The sequence below is a fragment of the Protobothrops mucrosquamatus genome, unplaced genomic scaffold (assembly GCF_001527695.2).
Source record: "Protobothrops mucrosquamatus isolate PMUCROS unplaced genomic scaffold, P.Mucros_1.0 scaffold969, whole genome shotgun sequence".
NCBI classification, from domain to species: Eukaryota; Metazoa; Chordata; class Lepidosauria; order Squamata; family Viperidae; genus Protobothrops; species Protobothrops mucrosquamatus.
Window position 1 is genome coordinate 173424 of NW_015387212.1, and position 17652 is coordinate 191075.

Consider the following 17652-nt stretch of genomic DNA (forward strand, 5'->3'; position numbering starts at 1 on the left):
TTTAACCTGAAATTTGGTACCCTATAATTACCACAACTGGTTCTAGTTCCACCCTTTGGAGTTGCAGAGCATAAGGTTGCCCCTTCTTCTGCATTACTGCAATTTCTTGTATCCAACATCAACTTGTTAGCACTTAAATAATTACAGGAACATTGTAGCTGGGGAAAAAATATACACCTGTGTAATGATTTTTTTTTCTTCCACCCCACTCCTCAGAGGTCATTGCCTCCCCCCCAGCCTGGAAATCGAAACTAGTTTGTCATTTTTTCAGTCAATTGCACAATCTGCTTGTCTCCTGCTCAGCTTCATAGCCTTCCCCTCCCAGGAATGAGGAGGAGACATCGTAGCAAATACTTGAGCACCACCCAGAATTCCAGTGTTATTTCCTGCCAAACTAGAAGGAATATGAGTCATTCTACATTGCTTCTTAGGCATGTTGAGACAAACCTATAAAGGTATTTGCTTTCATGAAGTCCCTTTCTATAGACCAACCAAAGGAAAGTCACAGTTTCAAGATGCTTGTTCACACTTTGCTGTTCCTGGCATGGTATGCAAGAAACCATAACACCTTGTCACTCAGGGTATTATGTTGACCCACCTTTTTTTTTTATAAAAGAAACCTATACAGGAATTAGAGGGGAGTGAACAATTTGTGTTCACACAGAAATCTTTCTTGTTCTCGTGGCTTTGGCCTGTCCCCATCAGCAAAAGTTCTGTCTAAATGCACAGGATTGAAAAGTTCCAATGTGCTTCTTTTAAGATGGCCAGGCAGGACTATGATAGTGTCTAGCATTTAGTAACATGCCATTACTGACTCACTTATTTTGGCTAGTCTACCTGTTTTTACAAATCACTGGATTTAACTGGCAGCAGTTGATGAGTCTGGGATGCTGCCCATCATCCAAATGCTTCTGCAATATTTCTCAGCAAATCATATGTCATATCGGATGTTCTAGAACAACACCCTCCCAACCTTTTAGGCAACAGGGACCGGTATCGTGTAGAAAGGTTTTTCCACGGACTGGAGGGGGATGTAGTTTCGCATGCTGCCTGCATCCTACTTCGCTTGTTTGCATGGCCCGGTTTCTGGCATGCCACAGCCCGGTGCTGGTCCACGGAAAAAGGGTTGCCCCCCCCCCTGTTCTAGGACACTATGGAAATTTCAAATACTAGAGGGAGAGGCCTCTGACTTAGCTTTCCAAGAAAAACATCTGGGCAAAATGAACTGTCTCATGACACATCTGTCCTCATGACACATCTGTCCTCATGAACTGATTGAAGAAAAGGTACAGTGAATTGAAGTCACACACACTCCTTACTTAGGAGTCTTTGGTACAGGAGCTAACAACCATCACTTGTCTGGAAGCCCAACTATTCATAAGCACAACTGATCATCCCCTTCTTATTGCTGGCTTATATTTCAAAAGGTTCTAAATAGTTGATGAGGCAGGGCTCTCTTTTGCAGGATTTATGCTAACTCTTCCTCTCATTTAAATAATTCTTCCTGTCTATTTACATCAGATATTTTTAATCTATCAAAACAGCTGCTTCCTCAGCTCCATGTGTTTCCTACCATTTAACCCATCCACACGTCCTCTGGAGACACATTTTCTGGTTGTGGGAGTTCCCGAATGGAAATCAAACTAGGAAACAAGGTTTAATGAAAAGAAGGACTAGGGGTGACATAATAGAAATGTTCCAATATCTAAGTGGTTGTCATAAAGAAGCACCAGAGGGCAGAGGGCAGGAAAGAAGCAACGGATGGAAACTAATCAAAGAGAGAAGCAACCTAGAACTAAGGAGAAATTTCCTGAGAGTTAGAACAATCAATCGGTGGAACAGCTTGCCTTTAGAAGATGTGAATGCTGAAGATTTTAAAGAAGAAATTGGATAACCATTTGTATGGAATGGTATAGGGTTTCCTACTTGAGCAGGGGGTTGGACTAGAAGATCTCCAAGGTCCCTTCCAACTCTGTTATTCTGTTATTCTATCTGAATTGGAAAATTCAGGTTCCTCTCCTTTGGATCCTCCCTACCATCCCAAGCACTCCCTATAATGGTAGGCGGGAAAGACCTTGGGAGATAGAGCAAAGTGATGCTGCCTAGGGCATGGTCAGATAAGAGACCCTCACTAGTTTTTTAAGCTGTGAAGAAAATGGTGGGAAATTTGTACTTTCAGACTTGCAAAGTTTGGTTAATGTAGCTTTACAATAAAGTAGAATTAGCTTATCTGGTCATGTTTCCTGTTTGGTGCACATGACAAAGCTGATGCTTGCTCTCCCCAGAGCTTATAAGGAAATCAAGCCAGGATAGCTTCAAAGCATTTCTCTGGAATAACAAATTCAGAAATAACTACCAACTGGATTCAGGACAGTATTTTTTTTAAAAGAGTGACCAAGTGTGTTTGTTTGTTTGTTTGTTTGTTTATATTTCCTTACCAAGGTAAAATAACTGCAGCCAGCCAATATCAGCCCAGCCTATGTCAGATTATCTACAATCTTCTATTTTCTTCCAAATTAGCACTTATTCTCACCTCTACTCCTAAATGTTTTCCGCCAATACAAAGGCTTCCATGCCAATTAGTTATACAATTATTTTTTGTATCAGGGAGTTTTGTCCTCCCCAAAGAGTTAAGCTTTAAGAAAAGTGCTCTATTCATAACTGTCAGTTGGTAACTATTATGGATGGTTTGAAATACCCCATCCCAAGTCAATCACATATCTCCAGTTGCAAAGCTGTGGTGACATACTGTAAAATAATAAATATGCTTATTTTAACACCCTAATATAATTATATCTTTTTCTCTGGTTCTGCTATGGTTGAACATGTATTATTCCAGATATATGGACAGACCACTCACTGTGATCCCTGTCACCCAGCTCATGTTTCTCCTGCCAAGTGCGGACACTTAGCTAAAAGTTAACAACCACGCCACACTTGAAAGGTTTGTAGCAAAAATGCAAGTTTGTCAATAACTCTGATTACCATGAGCCAAAAAGCCATGTTTAGATTCTCTGCTTTTGCTACAGGTCTTCCAAACAATTTGCCTGTCCCATCTCCCACGTAGCTGACTACCTTAGTGAATGGTTTTGCAAGGCAATAGAACAATGCACTGAAATTCATGAAGACAAATTCATGGACTGTGCATATGGAGGAGATGCTTGAAACTTTTCTTTTTTGCCTCTTGATAAATCTTTGCTTCCTTTATGCTGTTTATGAATTCAGGGAGTTCTAGAAACAGAGCCAGGGAGTGAAACTGTAAACTGTGGCATGTTTGAACAGAGAAACTGAATGCTGATTAGCTGATATCTCAGGCTGGGCTGCCTATTCTCTACTCTCAGCTACTGAATGAAAGCTGGGGTGGGGTGGGGCTTGAGGGTGATAATACAGTAAACACTATAGAAATAAAGCATATTGAGGATGTTTTGCACATCAGACTGCATATGGAGGAGCTTAATAAGTTTCCTAAAACAAATCTGATCTCAGGAACATAAAGATTGGGACTCAGAAAACATAATATAGCATAATGGCTTATTACATATACAGTAGTGGCCAAAATTGTGGAAATCTTTTGGGAAAAGATTATTTTTGAGGTTTGATAGCTAATAACACCACTGTTTTGGGGGAGTAGTACCATAAAATTATATATCAATGGAAACATAATTTAATCAAGAATGTAATGCAACAAAGTTTGTTCAATTATCTGTACTGTATTCTATGAAAAGTTATAGCCAAATAACCAGAAAAAGGAAGCACACAACTTGCTTAGGTTGATATCAGGTAGCTTTCCTTCATCTGATTGTAGCCAATGAGCATGAGTGTTTAGAGAGCCAATCAGGTGTCAACTTGTTTTGGTAATGAGCCAATCAGATCACAGTAGAATTCAGTTATTGATGTCATGTATTGAAGCTGAGAGGAGGACATTTGTCAGTGTGTGATGTGATCGCTATCAAGTTGGTTGGGTCTTTTTTTCCCTTTTATTATTATTATTATTATTATTATTATTATTTTAATTTCTATACCGCCCTTCTCCCGCAGGACTCAGGGCGGTGCACAGCACACTAAAAACAGATACAATAACAATATACAAAAATAAAACCCTTCTAAAACCAAATTAAAAACCAAATATTAGAGGCTGTGTTCCAATTAAAATTATACTTAAAATCGTCCCTAAATAAAATCCTCCTTAGGTCAGGCCCGCTTGCTGGAAAAGCCATGTCTTGAGGGCGCGGCGGAAAGTAAGGAGATCCGGAATCATCCGNTGCCATCTTGTCCTTTTTGTCCACACAATTATAGCATATTATAGCATAATACAGTTTACAGAAGGAATCTTAACTCTTCCTACAATGGAGCATTTTCTTTAATTTGCTATGCAAAATCCAGTTTGGCCCTTAAGTCAACAAAGAGGCTGGTTATCTGGAAGCACCTTCTGCTCACAGCCTTTCTAAGTAGACCAGAAAATAACCAAAAGCTTTCAATATATAGGGGTTGTAGGTCTTAAAACACATCCTATCATTTCAACGAGACAAAATCAATGGGATCGTAAATAGTTAGAACTCAAAACCTTCAAGAGATTCACAAAGAGTTTCATGGCATTACAACTAAAATGCTGACTGGTCTTTCAAATTAAAATTCAATTTAAGCCCTCTCATTTGTTAATCATACATTACCAGAGCAGTAGCAAGTTCTAGAATAAATTAATATTATGGAATGAAAACTGTGTGATGATCCTCCAAAGAAAGGAGGGATATTGATACATAATCATTATGTGAAAATAATACTGTTGGCAATATGTAGGGAAATGAACCAGCCTTTCCAGAAAAATTGGTTGATACTGCAACAAAATGCTATTTAATTAATTTTATTCAATCTAGATGTTGTTCTTCAAAGGAAGCTTTTATGTTTCAGGAACATCATATTTTTATAGACGCATAAACTGTGTTTGCAGAACAGGCCCATACATGAGTAAGCAATGTCACTCTTTCTCGGGCAGTCTCCCACTTTTTTTTTCTTACTCTTCCAAGAACACCCTAAAAAAGCCCCAAACAGGTGATGGTTCAACTTGAGCTACATGTACCATAGCAGCAGATTTGGTCTGTTCTTGCTACCAACCCGCTTTCTAGAGCAGGGGTTCTGAACTGGGGGTGCTCGCACCCCCTGGGGGTGCAAGATGATATTCCAGGGGGTGCAAAAACTTGGATTTAGAAATTTCAAAATTATAGTGTATCTGCATAATCTGTTGCCATTATTTCAAACTTTTGTAAAGGGTGCGAGAATATACCAGAAGCGTTCTAGGGGTGCGGGGTACAGAAAAGGTTGGGAACCACTGTTCTAGAGGATGAAGGGTTGGGATTAACCATGGGGTTAATTTCTGGTATTGCAGTTTTGAGAGCACAGTCATGAAAAAGAAATATACTCTAATGCAGTGTTTTCTCAATCTTGGCAATTTTAAGATGACTGGATTTTCCCAAGCTGGTTGAGGAATTCTGGGAGTTGATGTCCACCCACTTTAAACTTGCCAATGTTGAGAAACACTGCTCTAAACTATGATTCCAGACTGTGATTACAGCAAGTTGGGACTGCAAGTTTGGGCAGCATATTAAGCCGAACCTTGGCATGCTTTAGCATATCATATCAAGATAGCTATAATTTTGGAAGATTTTTGGGAGGCAGGGGAGGCCAGCTCCTATTGGATACCAAATTCATAGTGCAGAATGCAGCAGTAGCACTGTTGAAAAATAGCTTCCCAGCCATTGCTCAAATGTGTCAGGCAGAAGAGAGTACAGCACCCCCTAAAGCAGATTGGTTTTTACTGTGGAAAAAGATTAACATTCAAAACTTTCTCCTACTGTTTAACCTGAAATTTGGTACCCTATAATTACCACAACTGGTTCTAGTTCCACCCTTTGGAGTTGCAGAGCATAAGGTTGCCCCTTCTTCTGCATTACTGCAATTTCTTGTATCCAACATCAACTTGTTAGCACTTAAATAACTACAGGAACATTGTAGCTGGGGAAAAAAATATACACCTGTGTAATGATTTTTTTTTCTTCCACCCCACTCCTCAGAGGTCATTGCCTCCCTCCCCCAGCCTGGAAATCGAAACTAGTTTGTCATTTTTTCAGTCAATTGCACAATCTGCTTGTCTCCTGCTCAGCTTCATAGCCTTCCCCTCCCAGGAATGAGGAGGAGACATCGTAGCAAATACTTGAGCACCACCCAGAATTCCAGTGTTATTTCCTGCCAAACTAGAAGGAATATGAGTCATTCTACATTGCTTCTTAGGCATGTTGAGACAAACCTATAAAGGTATTTGCTTTCATGAAGTCCCTTTCTATAGACCAACCAAAGGAAAGTCACAGTTTCAAGATGCTTGTTCACACTTTGCTGTTCCTGGCATGGTATGCAAGAAACCATAACACCTTGTGACTCAGGGTATTATGTTGACCCACCTTTTTTTTATAAAAGAAACCTATACAGGAATTAGAGGGGAGTGAACAATTTGTGTTCACACAGAATTTTTTCTTGTTCTCGTGGCTTTGTCCTGTCCCCATCAGCAAAAGTTCTGTCTAAATGCACAGGATTGAAAAGTTCTATGTGCTTCTTTTAAGATGGCCAGGCAGGACTATGATAGTGTCTAGCATTTAGTAATATGCCATTACTGACTCACTTATTTTGGCTAGTCTACCTGTTTTTACAAATCACTGGATTTAACTGGCAGCAGTTGATGAGTCTGGGATGCTGCCCATCATCCAAATGCTTCTGCAATATTTCTCAGCAAATCATATGTCATATCGGATGTTCTAGAACAACACCCTCCCAACCTTTTAGGCAACAGGGACCGGTACCGTGTAGAAAGGTTTTTCCACGGACTGGAGGGGGATGTAGTTTCGCATGCTGCCTGCATCCTACTTCGCTTGTTTGCATGGCCCGGTTTCTGGCATGCCACAGCCCGGTGCTGGTCCACGGAAAAAGGGTTGCCCCCCCCTGTTCTAGGACACTATGGAAATTTCAAATACTAGAGGGAGAGGCCTCTGACTTAGCTTTCCAAGAAAAACATCTGGGCAAAATGAACTGTCTCATGACACATCTGTCCTCATGACACATCTGTCCTCATGAACTGATTGAAGAAAAGGTACAGTGAATTGAAGTCACACACACTCCTTACTTAGGAGTCTTTGGTACAGGAGCTAACAACCATCACTTGTCTGGAAGCCCAACTATTCATAAGGACAACTGATCATCCCCTTCTTATTGCTGGCTTATATTTCAAAAGGTTCTAAATAGTTGATGAGGCAGGGCTCTCTTTTGCAGGATTTATGCTAACTCTTCCTCTCATTTAAATAATTCTTCCTGTCTATTTACATCAGATATTTTTAATCTATCAAAATATCTATCAGATATTTTTAATCTATTCCTCAGCTCCATGTGTTTCCTAACATTTAACCCATCCACATGTCCTCTGGAGACACATTTTCTGGTTGTGGGAGTTCCCGAATGGAAATCAAACTAGGAAACAAGGTTTAATGAAAAGAAGGACTAGGGGTGACATAATAGCAATGTTCCAATATCTAAGTGGTTGTCATAAAGAAGAGGGGGTCAACTTATTCTCCAAAGCGCCTGAAGGCAGGAGAAGAAGCAATGGATGGAAACTAATCAAAGAGAGAAGCAACCTAGAAGTAAGGAGAAATTTCCTGAGAGTTAGAACAATCAATCAGTGGAAAAGCTTGCCTTTAGAAGATGTGAATGCTGAAGATTTTAAAGAAGAAATTGGATAACCATTTGTATGGAATGGTATAGGGTTTCCCACTTGAGCAGGGGGTTGGACTAGAAGATCTCCAAGGTCCCTTCCAACTCTGTTATTCTGTTATTCTATCTGAATTGGAAAATTCAGGTTCCTCTCCTTTGGATCCTCCCTACCATCCCAAGCACTCCCTATAATGGTAGGTGGGAAAGACCTTGGGAGATAGAGCAAAGTGATGCTGCCTAGGGCATGGTCAGAAAAGAGACCCTCACTAGTTTTTTTAAGCTGTGAAGAAAATGGTGGGAAATTTGTACTTTTAGACTTGCAAAGTTTGGTTAATGTAGCTTTACAATAAAGTAGAATTAGCTTATCTGGTCATGTTTCCTGTTTGGTGCACATGACAAAGCTGATGCTTGCTCTCCCCAGAGCTTGTAAGGAAATCAAGCTAGGACAGCTTCAAAACATTTCTCTGGAATAACAAATTCAGAAATAACTACCAACTGGATTCAGGACAGTATTTTTTTTTAAAAGAGTGACCATGTGTGTGTGTTTGTTTGTTTGTTTATATTTCCTTACCAAGGTAAAATAACTGCAGCCAGCCAATATCAGCCCAGCCTATGTCAGATTATCTACAATCTTCTACTTTCTTCCAAATTAGTACTTATTCTCACCTCTACTCCTAAATGTTTTTCGCCAATACAAAGGCTTCCATGCCAATTAGTTATACAATTATTTTTTGTATCAGGGAGTTTTGTCCTCCCCAAAGAGTTAAGCTTTAAGAAAAGTGCTCTGTTCATAACTGTCAGTTGGTAACTATTATGGATGGTTTGAAATACCCTGTCCCAAGTCAATCACATATTTCCAGTTGCAAAGCTGTGGTGACATACTGTAAAATAATAAATATGCTTATTTTAACACCCTAATATAATTATATCTTTTTCTCTGGTTCTGCTATGGTTGAACATGTATTATTCCAGATATATGGACAGACTACTCACTGTGATCCCTATTACCCAGCTCATGTTTCTCCTGCCAAGTGCAGACACTTAGCTAAAAGTTAACAACCACGCCACACTTGAAAGGTTTGTAGCAAAAATGCAAGTTTGTCAATAACTCTGATTACCATGAGCCAAAAAGCCATGTTTAGATTCTCTGCTTTTGCTACAGGTCTTTCAAACAATTTGCCTGTCCCATCTCCCACGTAGCTGACTACCTTAGTGAATGGCTTTGCAAGGCAATAGAACAATGCACTGAAATTCATGAAGACAAATTCATGGACTGTGCATATGGAGGAGATGCTTGAAATTTTTCTTTTTTGCCTCTTTATAAAACTTTTCTTCCTTTGTGCTGCTTATGAATTCAGGGAGTTCTAGAAACAGAGCCAGAGAGTGAAACTGTAAACTGTGGCATGTTTGAACAGAGAAACTGAATGCTGATTAGCTGATATCTCAGGCTGGGCTGCCTATTCTCTACTCTCAGCTACTGAATGAAAGCTGAGCTGGGGTGGGGTGGGGCTTGAGGGTGATAATACAGTAAACACTATAGAAATAAAGCATATTGAGGATGTTTTGCACATCAGACTGCATAGGGAGGAGCTTAATAAGTTTCCTAAAACAAATATGATCTCAGGAACATAAAGATTGGGACTCAGAAAACATAATATAGCATAATGGCTTATTACATATACAGTAGTGGCCAAAATTGTGGAAACCTTTTGGGAAAAGTTTATTTTTGAGATTTGATAGCTAATAACACCACTGTTTTTGGGGAGTAGTACCATAAAATTATATATCAATGGAAAGATAATTTAATTAAGAACGTAATGCAACATAGTTTGTTCAATTATCTGTACTGTATTCTATGAAAAGTTATAGCCAAATAACCAGAAAAAGGAAGCACAACTTGCTTAGGTTGATATCAGGTAGCTTTCCTTCATCTGATTGTAGCCAATGAGCATGAGTGTTTAGAGAGCCAATCAGGTGTCAACTTGTTTTGGCAATGAGCCAATCAGATCACAGTAGAATTCAGTTATTGATGTCATGTAATTGAAGCTGAGAGGAGGACATTTGTCAGTGTGTTGTGTGATCACTAGCAAGTTGGTTGGGCTTTTCCCCCCTTTCATTTAGAGAGCTTGTAAAACGTAATAAAATTAAAGTAATGGTGCAAAGAGTTGACTGGTTGCCCAGAAAGGGATGTAAAATAGTATTATTAAGTGAACAAGGCTACAGTTATAAAGAAATTAGAAGAAAAATTGGTGGAAACGTAACCAAAGGTGGCATTTCTACTGTATACTTTTCCCAAAAGGTTTCCACAATTTTGGCCACTACTGTAGTGTATCTGAGTAGCATTCCTAAATTCAAAGGCAAAACGTTATTTCGGAGCATGCAAAGGACAAACTTCCTTAAAGCAGCAGGATCTCCTGAGATCATCCTTCACCTATGGAGGAGATCTCTTGATCCTAGGAAAAGATGTCCTTAGATTAAGGAGAGGCAAAGAGATACTAGTTGCAGCCCCCTGTGTGCTCCAAACCCACATTTTGTGTCTTTGGACCACTGGGATGTGTGGTCTATCTGGGGCTGCCTTTGAACACAACTCAAGCTATAGCTAGAATGCAGCCGCATGAGTAGTTATGGATATCCTCTCCCATACACTCATGGAATACCACTACTATACAAGCAACACTAGTTGCCAATGGGCTTCCAAGGTGCTGGTTCTCACTTATAAAGTTCTTCATAACACAGGTCTCCTATTTCTTCTGCCCATCCAATAAGACCTGATTGAGTTGACCTTTTCCAGCTTCCATCATTCAAGTACAATTCTATCTTGTTGGACAAGCCGATGTGTGCCTCCTCTGCCACTTTTCAGAACAGCATTCTTCCTGACATCCCCGGCTTTGACCCTGCCTGCCTTTTAAAAAGCCTTGAGGATCCACCTCATCCTTCAGGTACTGAATCAGAAACCCATCTTAATTGTTTGAATGCATAAACTACATTTTCAGCTTATTTGCTGTCTTGGCTGTTTTTTTCATTGCCCTGAGCTGCATGACAAGCAGGCAGGCATAATAAATAAATGGATAAATTCAGTGGATAAATTCAGAGCACTGCCCAGCCATGTTACATAGACTGTAAAACAGAGAAACCAGACTTTCCCAGACTAAAGCCCACTGCATATGTTGGGAATTTGCTCACATTTGAGGGAATTTTGGGAAGGCAATCCCAGTTAGTCTAAACTGGTGTTTCTCAACCACAGCAATCTTAAGTTTCCTGGATGTCAAATCCCAGAATTCCCCAGCCAGAATGCTGAGGGTTGAAGTCCACACATCTTATAGTTGCTGAGGTTGAGAAACACTGGTCTACACCACCCATGTTAGTTGCCTTTTGTTTTGGTGAAGAAAACACAATTGACAACACAAAAAAGCAAATAACAGATTTAGAATATACAGACTCAGCTGAATATAAAGCCATATGCATCTAACTATGGATGTTCTAGATGTAAAGTAGGAAGAAATATATTGTCAGGTTAATAAAGACATTCTACATTTTCAGAGGTGTTTCTTTGCATCGTAGCTCAATTCTACACCTTTCTGGAATCCAGGTCATGTTTATTGAAATTACCTGAGAAAACTATCAAAACAAAGCCACGTTGCTGATCTTTATCAGAAAGCCCACATTTCAAGGACAGCCCATAAAGGAAAATGGATAAAATTTATCATAGCTGTTCTTGAGGACCATTGTATTTTAGTTTAGAATAGAATGTGCTTTATATGTTAAAAAAAATGAAATCTTACTACTTAGCATTATTAGTAAAAGTATTTCTCGCAGGCTGAAATCCTGGACAGCTTCTTCTTCTTAATTGACTCGGTTTTTGCAATAAAATAATGATTTAAAAGCCACAATTACTGCATTCACATTGTGCACTAAACAGAACCAAGTATGATTAACATGATTAGGGAATGTAACCATAGTGTCAGTAAGTACAAGACAGTTTCCTCCATCGATATGGTAGAACTCTCTCCTAGTGAAAGTATTCAGCACAGAAGTATTGTGCACATTAAGGCTACACCCTTGCCCACATCATGCATACATCAGCCAGGATTGCAAACCAAATCCTTTTCAGTGTTTATTGCAGGCATATATACTGCAAATCAGTGGAATTCTTGAAACATTTCTAGTTCAGGTGGGTGGGTTTTATAATATCACCATGGATTTCTTTATCCCCTGTATATCTTTTCCTGAGAAGCCCACAGCACCATGTTAACACACTATAGGACTAATTCTCAGATAAATATATGTAAGAATGCTGCACAAGGAGTATGCAATGAAACAGTCCCACATAATTTACATTCAAGAACTCTCTTATCTGATAGAGTTTTAATTTTGACAAAGTACTAACATTGTACATTCACTTCAGCTACATACTTCTTATTGCATATTTATTGCAGAAATGAGGTGTAATCTAGAAAAGTAAAGAAACAATATTACACCTGCAACTAGCTTCAAGATAAGCCACCTGATTAGCTTCAAGAAAGTCACCTAAACAATCACATTCTTCATAATGCTCTGGATAAACTACCAATCAAAATGCAGCAGGTGCTATACCATAACATCAGTGAATTCAATTGTATAATTTGAGAATTAAAGCAAAATCCTGTAGCCAAGATTATTTTTCAATTCTGCTACCTTGGAGTAGAACCTAATGAATTCTCTCTTTTCAATTGTCATTTGAGTGGAGACCTTTTCTCTAGGCTTTTCACTAGCTCAGAGTATTATTAGGCTCCAAAATATATTCAACAAATCCATAGTTAGGCAATATAATAAGAGGGCAAAATAGATGCTGGCAATGAATGGAAAGACTGCAGTAAATGTTTTCCTTTGTAACAAAGTATTTCCACCATTTTCTCTTGCTCTTCCCAAACTTCAGAAGAAAACAAGCGAAATTCAGATGGATGAGAAAATTTAAAGAGGACAAAAATCAGAGGAATGAACTCCTAATACAGTACAGCCATCAGGAACTGAACATTCTGGGTTCAATGGTTGGGAGAAGAGTTCAAAAACGAGTGGCGGGAATGAGGAATAGAATCTCCTGGAAGACTGTATGGTTGATGGAACCAAGCAATGTTCTAATCATTGCAATATTTTGTTGCTAGTCTAAGAAGTTCATAATAATAGGAAAATCATTTCTATAAGTGCTGCTCCTTCTGTTGTGTCAAAATGACTCCACCTTTCAACAAGATAGAGGGATCTAAAAATTCAGGGGAGGCATAAATTTTGAAAAGTGTAAAATAGTTAAGAAAGAAAATAAACAGGAAAAAAAACCCAAAACCCTGAAGCTACCATAGCATGGAGAATTGATATCTGTGATAATTGATATCTGATAATTGATATCTGGGATGGATACACTGTTGGCAGCTGTACCTACTGTACAAGCAATCAAGATTACAAATCACATCTTTTCTGGAGCACAGTTCCACCTGGGACTTCAGCAGACAAGCCTTCCAAAAGTAACATCTTTTTCTTCTCAAAAAGGAAATAGGATTCAGTAAATTGAGCATACCCATTCCTCTCAACATTTCAGAAAATAAAACAAAACCAGATTTTCATATTAAACTTCACCCATTCTAGGATTTAGCCTATTGCTGAATCACTTCCTGGCTGTTGGCTGTTTCCTTTGCAACACTCATAGTTTTTTTGCTTTAAAAATATGAGAGTTAATCATTCTAATGCTAATTATAATATACTTTATCAACTGTGTGTGTACTATATATGAAATAGCAGGCTGGATATTGTACAACATTTCAGATTCAGGTATATTATCTATCTACATACAGAAGCAGTAGACACAAAGTGCAGCGTTACTTATGCATTTATCTAAGATCAAACTTATTAAAATTGACAGATTTTACTTTTTACTAGACTGTTAGCATTATGAAATTTTCTTCTGGAGACTAATTAAGTTCCTCATAAAGTTGCCACCTTTCACCAGACCAGGGACAAAATGGAGAGAACAATTGGGTAGAGACGAAAACAATTAACCAATATCCAACTATTGACTATCCTGAGTGATTTTGACTCATTCATTCTCTCTTGGTCCAGCCAACATCACAAGGTGGTTGTTGGGGGTGGTGGAAATAGGAAGATTTGAGCTCCCAAAGGAAAAGTGAGAAATTAACAAATTAATACCTCTCTGATAATATATTTTTCCTCACTTTTTCAGGTACTTATTCTGTTAGTATGATGCAAAAAGAATTACATGCTTCTCAGAGTTGTAGCGATGCCAGTAAAAAAGCGATACAATATTCCACTGATAACTCCCAATATGATTTTTGGAATATAAGATTCTTAGTCTCTCTCTAAAAAAAAGCAGCCAAATCTATCTGACGACCAAAAGATGGATTATATTTCCAAAGTGCATGTCTAGTACAAAATATTGGTAAGAATTAAACTAATGGAAAATAGAAAAGAGGGTGAACGTGTTTGAAATGCCAAATCCATGCTGTCTATGTGCACATTCTTTTTTAAAAAATGTCTGACCATTAAACAAATGTAACCAATATAATTTCAAACAATAAGGAGTCTGGAAATCTTTTCAAAATAGAACTAGTGTATGTCCATTGTACGTATTTTCTTCCACTACATAGGACAGTCATTGTAACATAGTACCTCTTTTAAGATTGCCTTGCTTTAGAGATCTTGACTGCTTTACAAGTTTCTCTATGGGAAAAAGAAAAAAGCTATAAGGTTGTCCAGTCCTAAAGCCCCTCAGGCATATTAAACTAGAAGCCCTAGAATTGCCATCCAGCATGGTTACTGGATTGGGAAAAGCTGATGGGGGGCTATGAGAGAAAGAGAATTCTCGTTCAACTTTGGCCTATTTGCACCAGGGGCAAAAACAGATTTTAGTTTTCATGTATCCTGTTAGACAAATAATACTTTCACTTTTTCCTTGCAATCTATTTAAGCAACTAGGAAGGAACCTGGACTGTTTTTATTAAACAGGAAAAAATGATTTTCCTTAGCATCTTGGTGACTATCTTACCATGTAATCCTATGTATGCCTCTTCATAAATAAATCCCACTGAATTCAGTGGGGTTATGCCCCACAAGTAGGCAGAAGACTGAATCCTTAGCCCTTATATTATTTAAGGTTTTTTTTTAAAAAAAGAGAAGATATATGTGGGCAATCGCGGTTCTTGCTTTCCCTTTAGGTTTACTGTATTAACACCAGATCTTATTCAACTCTGCTAAAAAGAAAAATGTCGGAATCAACAACTTACTTGAACTGCTTGGTTGGGGACCCTTTGTTTGGGGAGCTTGGCGAGCCTTTGCCCACCCCTTTGAACATCTCGGCGTTATCCTGGGAAACTCCCTGTTGCTGATATTGGGAAGGATCTTGATGGGAGGCCTGAGTGTGCTGTAGCTCTTTCTGCCTGCTGCTCCTGTTCAGTTGACCTGACAGGAAAGATTGAGAAGGTGTGCACATTGTTAAAAGCGGACTCTGGAAGGCTCCTCCCCAAAGTGCAGGTGATCAACAGCAGTGATGAAAACTTGCTAAAAAAAAAAAGAGAGACTAGAAAAACCAGTTTATGACTGAATGAGTAAAAGCCAGAGGGAGAGTGGGAGACCCCACCCTGGTACTCAGAAAAATGTGCCTCTGACCAAGCAGAGACTTTCCTAGCTACGTTCACACGGTTTTCAACAGCCATTTCCTGCAATATCTTTTTTTGCCTGCAAAGGCTAATCTCATTGTAAATCATATTTGTCTATAGTAAAGAATAAAGTGCAACTCTGTTCATGCCTAATGCACAGAATAGACAGCCCATCTACAAACTTGTTGTCCAAGCAATATAATCATGTTGAGAGAGATATTCTACATTATTATATACTTGGCTATCTATTATGGAAGTATTTTCCTATAGGGAGCAAGTATTCCATAAAGCAGGCTTAATTAAGAGCCAGTGCCTTGGAAATAAATCTATTTGCTACAATATCAGCCACATTGGAAACCTATGGTTGTAAGGAAAGGTTATATTTTAGTTATACTTGGAGTGCCCGATAGGAATACTCCTTTAACATTATGTTAGACCACCATCTCTGTCAGGAATGTGAAGATCATACCATACCAATTGGCTTTCCATGTTAATTTATAAAGTGATTGCCATGTTGGTACAACTACCAGCTCTTGGCTATAAAGTTTTGGAAGATTACTAGATGGTAACATAGTGCCAATATACAGTATATATATTTTTCTGTGTCTCTTTGTTATCTACTGGTAGCCATTCATATTTCTGCAGCCTCAAGTTGGTAGTTCTGGGCATTACCAATCACAAACATGAATTTATCTGAAGTCAGATTAGCAAAAGAGGCTCCTTACTGGCTCTGGCCTCTGTGTCATCCCTCCAATATTTTATGTAGCCATCCACATTTTTATATACTAAAAAAATCTTACGGGGCCCTTATAGAACTCAGGAACATTTTTGGAAATGACAATGTTGAGATTGGATTTTAGTTTTGCAGCATTCCACCTTCCTACTTAATGGTCTTTAAACATATATCAAAATATTTGAAAAGCCAGGTGAGACACAACTCCTGGCAAGCCCCAAGGGAATTCTACATAAATATGGTGCTCAACAATAGGGATTTAAGAAATAAAATGCCTCAATAATCTAGTTGAATTCAGTGTGTTATGAACAAACTTTATTTGGTTTCAATCTAAAATGGGCTGAAGAGCAATACACAGTATATACATAGTTTTTATAGACTAATACACAACACACACACACTACATAACACATACAGTATTATACTCTAACAAAAAGCTCAGCACAAGGAAGCAATGTCGAAACAACTGGAAATTGAGTTCTACAGACTATGTGGCCCCAGTTGCATTATTTGGAAGTCTCTAAAAAAGAATTTATTCCTGACTTAGGTATATCCTCTGCCTCCATTCTCCTGACATGCCATGCAACATCCCTGACTGGTCTTTCCCAAACTCACGTCTGCCAAAGGGGTTGACTTCCACCATTCCTTGCCCAGGCAGGCCTAAATTACATCAACAACACAATATACCCTGAAGTTTCTTATGGAGCAGCAGGCAAAAAGCATTGATGCCTTGATTTCTTTTACTATTTATCCCTTTTCTACTGATTTTCTGTAACAGAAAAGAGTCTGTCCAATTACAAACAAACAAAACCTCCCTGCAGCTGTCAAGTTCCCAGACACAAAACTCACTTGGTGAACCAGTTTAATTTGCCTTGCAGGGATGTTGTGAGGATAAAGGCTGAATAGGAAGGTAATAAAGAATAAAACAAATATATTGGCCAACATTCTAGCATTACAGTATTTATTACTATCTATCAAGTCTATCCCATTGGTGTCACACATCTTATTTTATATTTATTGTTTCTACTGCTGATTTTCCAAATATATGCATTTGGAAGACCAGCGTATTTAGTATATTCACTGAGCCTGGGCATTCATTTGTGGACCTTCCTGTGTTATCTAAAGAAAAGCTAGTTTTGTGGAATACACAGCCCCAGCCCATAGCACAATAGTAAGATGAGTTGGCAACTTGCAGCCTTCTTCACAGATTGCTAGAACCAATGATTCAGTGATATTGAATTCACTCCATAGATATCAGATTTGAAGTGTTTTCATTCTAAAGTTCCCCAAATACACACACACAAACACACGGAGGGAGAGAGGGAGGGAGAGAGAGAGAGAACATCCTATGATACTTTCATATGATAGTAGATAGGTCCATCAATGACCTACTTTTTGGTTTCAACAGATTTAACACTCCTCTTTGCAACTATGTAAGCAAACTGCACTAGCTATTTCTTTCCGCCTTCCAGGTGGAGCAAGTTTAGTCAACATTGGCATTAGTGGTTTGCTAAGCCCCTTTTGGCTTTG

The 17652-nt window shown here is 38.6% G+C and overlaps 1 protein-coding gene across 1 annotated transcript in view; it reads right to left on the bottom strand.

Annotated features, from left to right (window-relative positions):
- EVPL (envoplakin) overlaps positions 1–15198 on the bottom strand; it is a gene marked incomplete in the record, with an annotated part of 52522 nt that extends 37324 nt beyond the window's left edge. Inside the window, 1 exon segment of the mRNA XM_015819701.1 lies at positions 15018–15198. Coding sequence (XP_015675187.1) covers positions 15018–15085 — 68 coding nt within the window.
- Positions 15199–17652: the final 2454 nt, after the last annotated feature.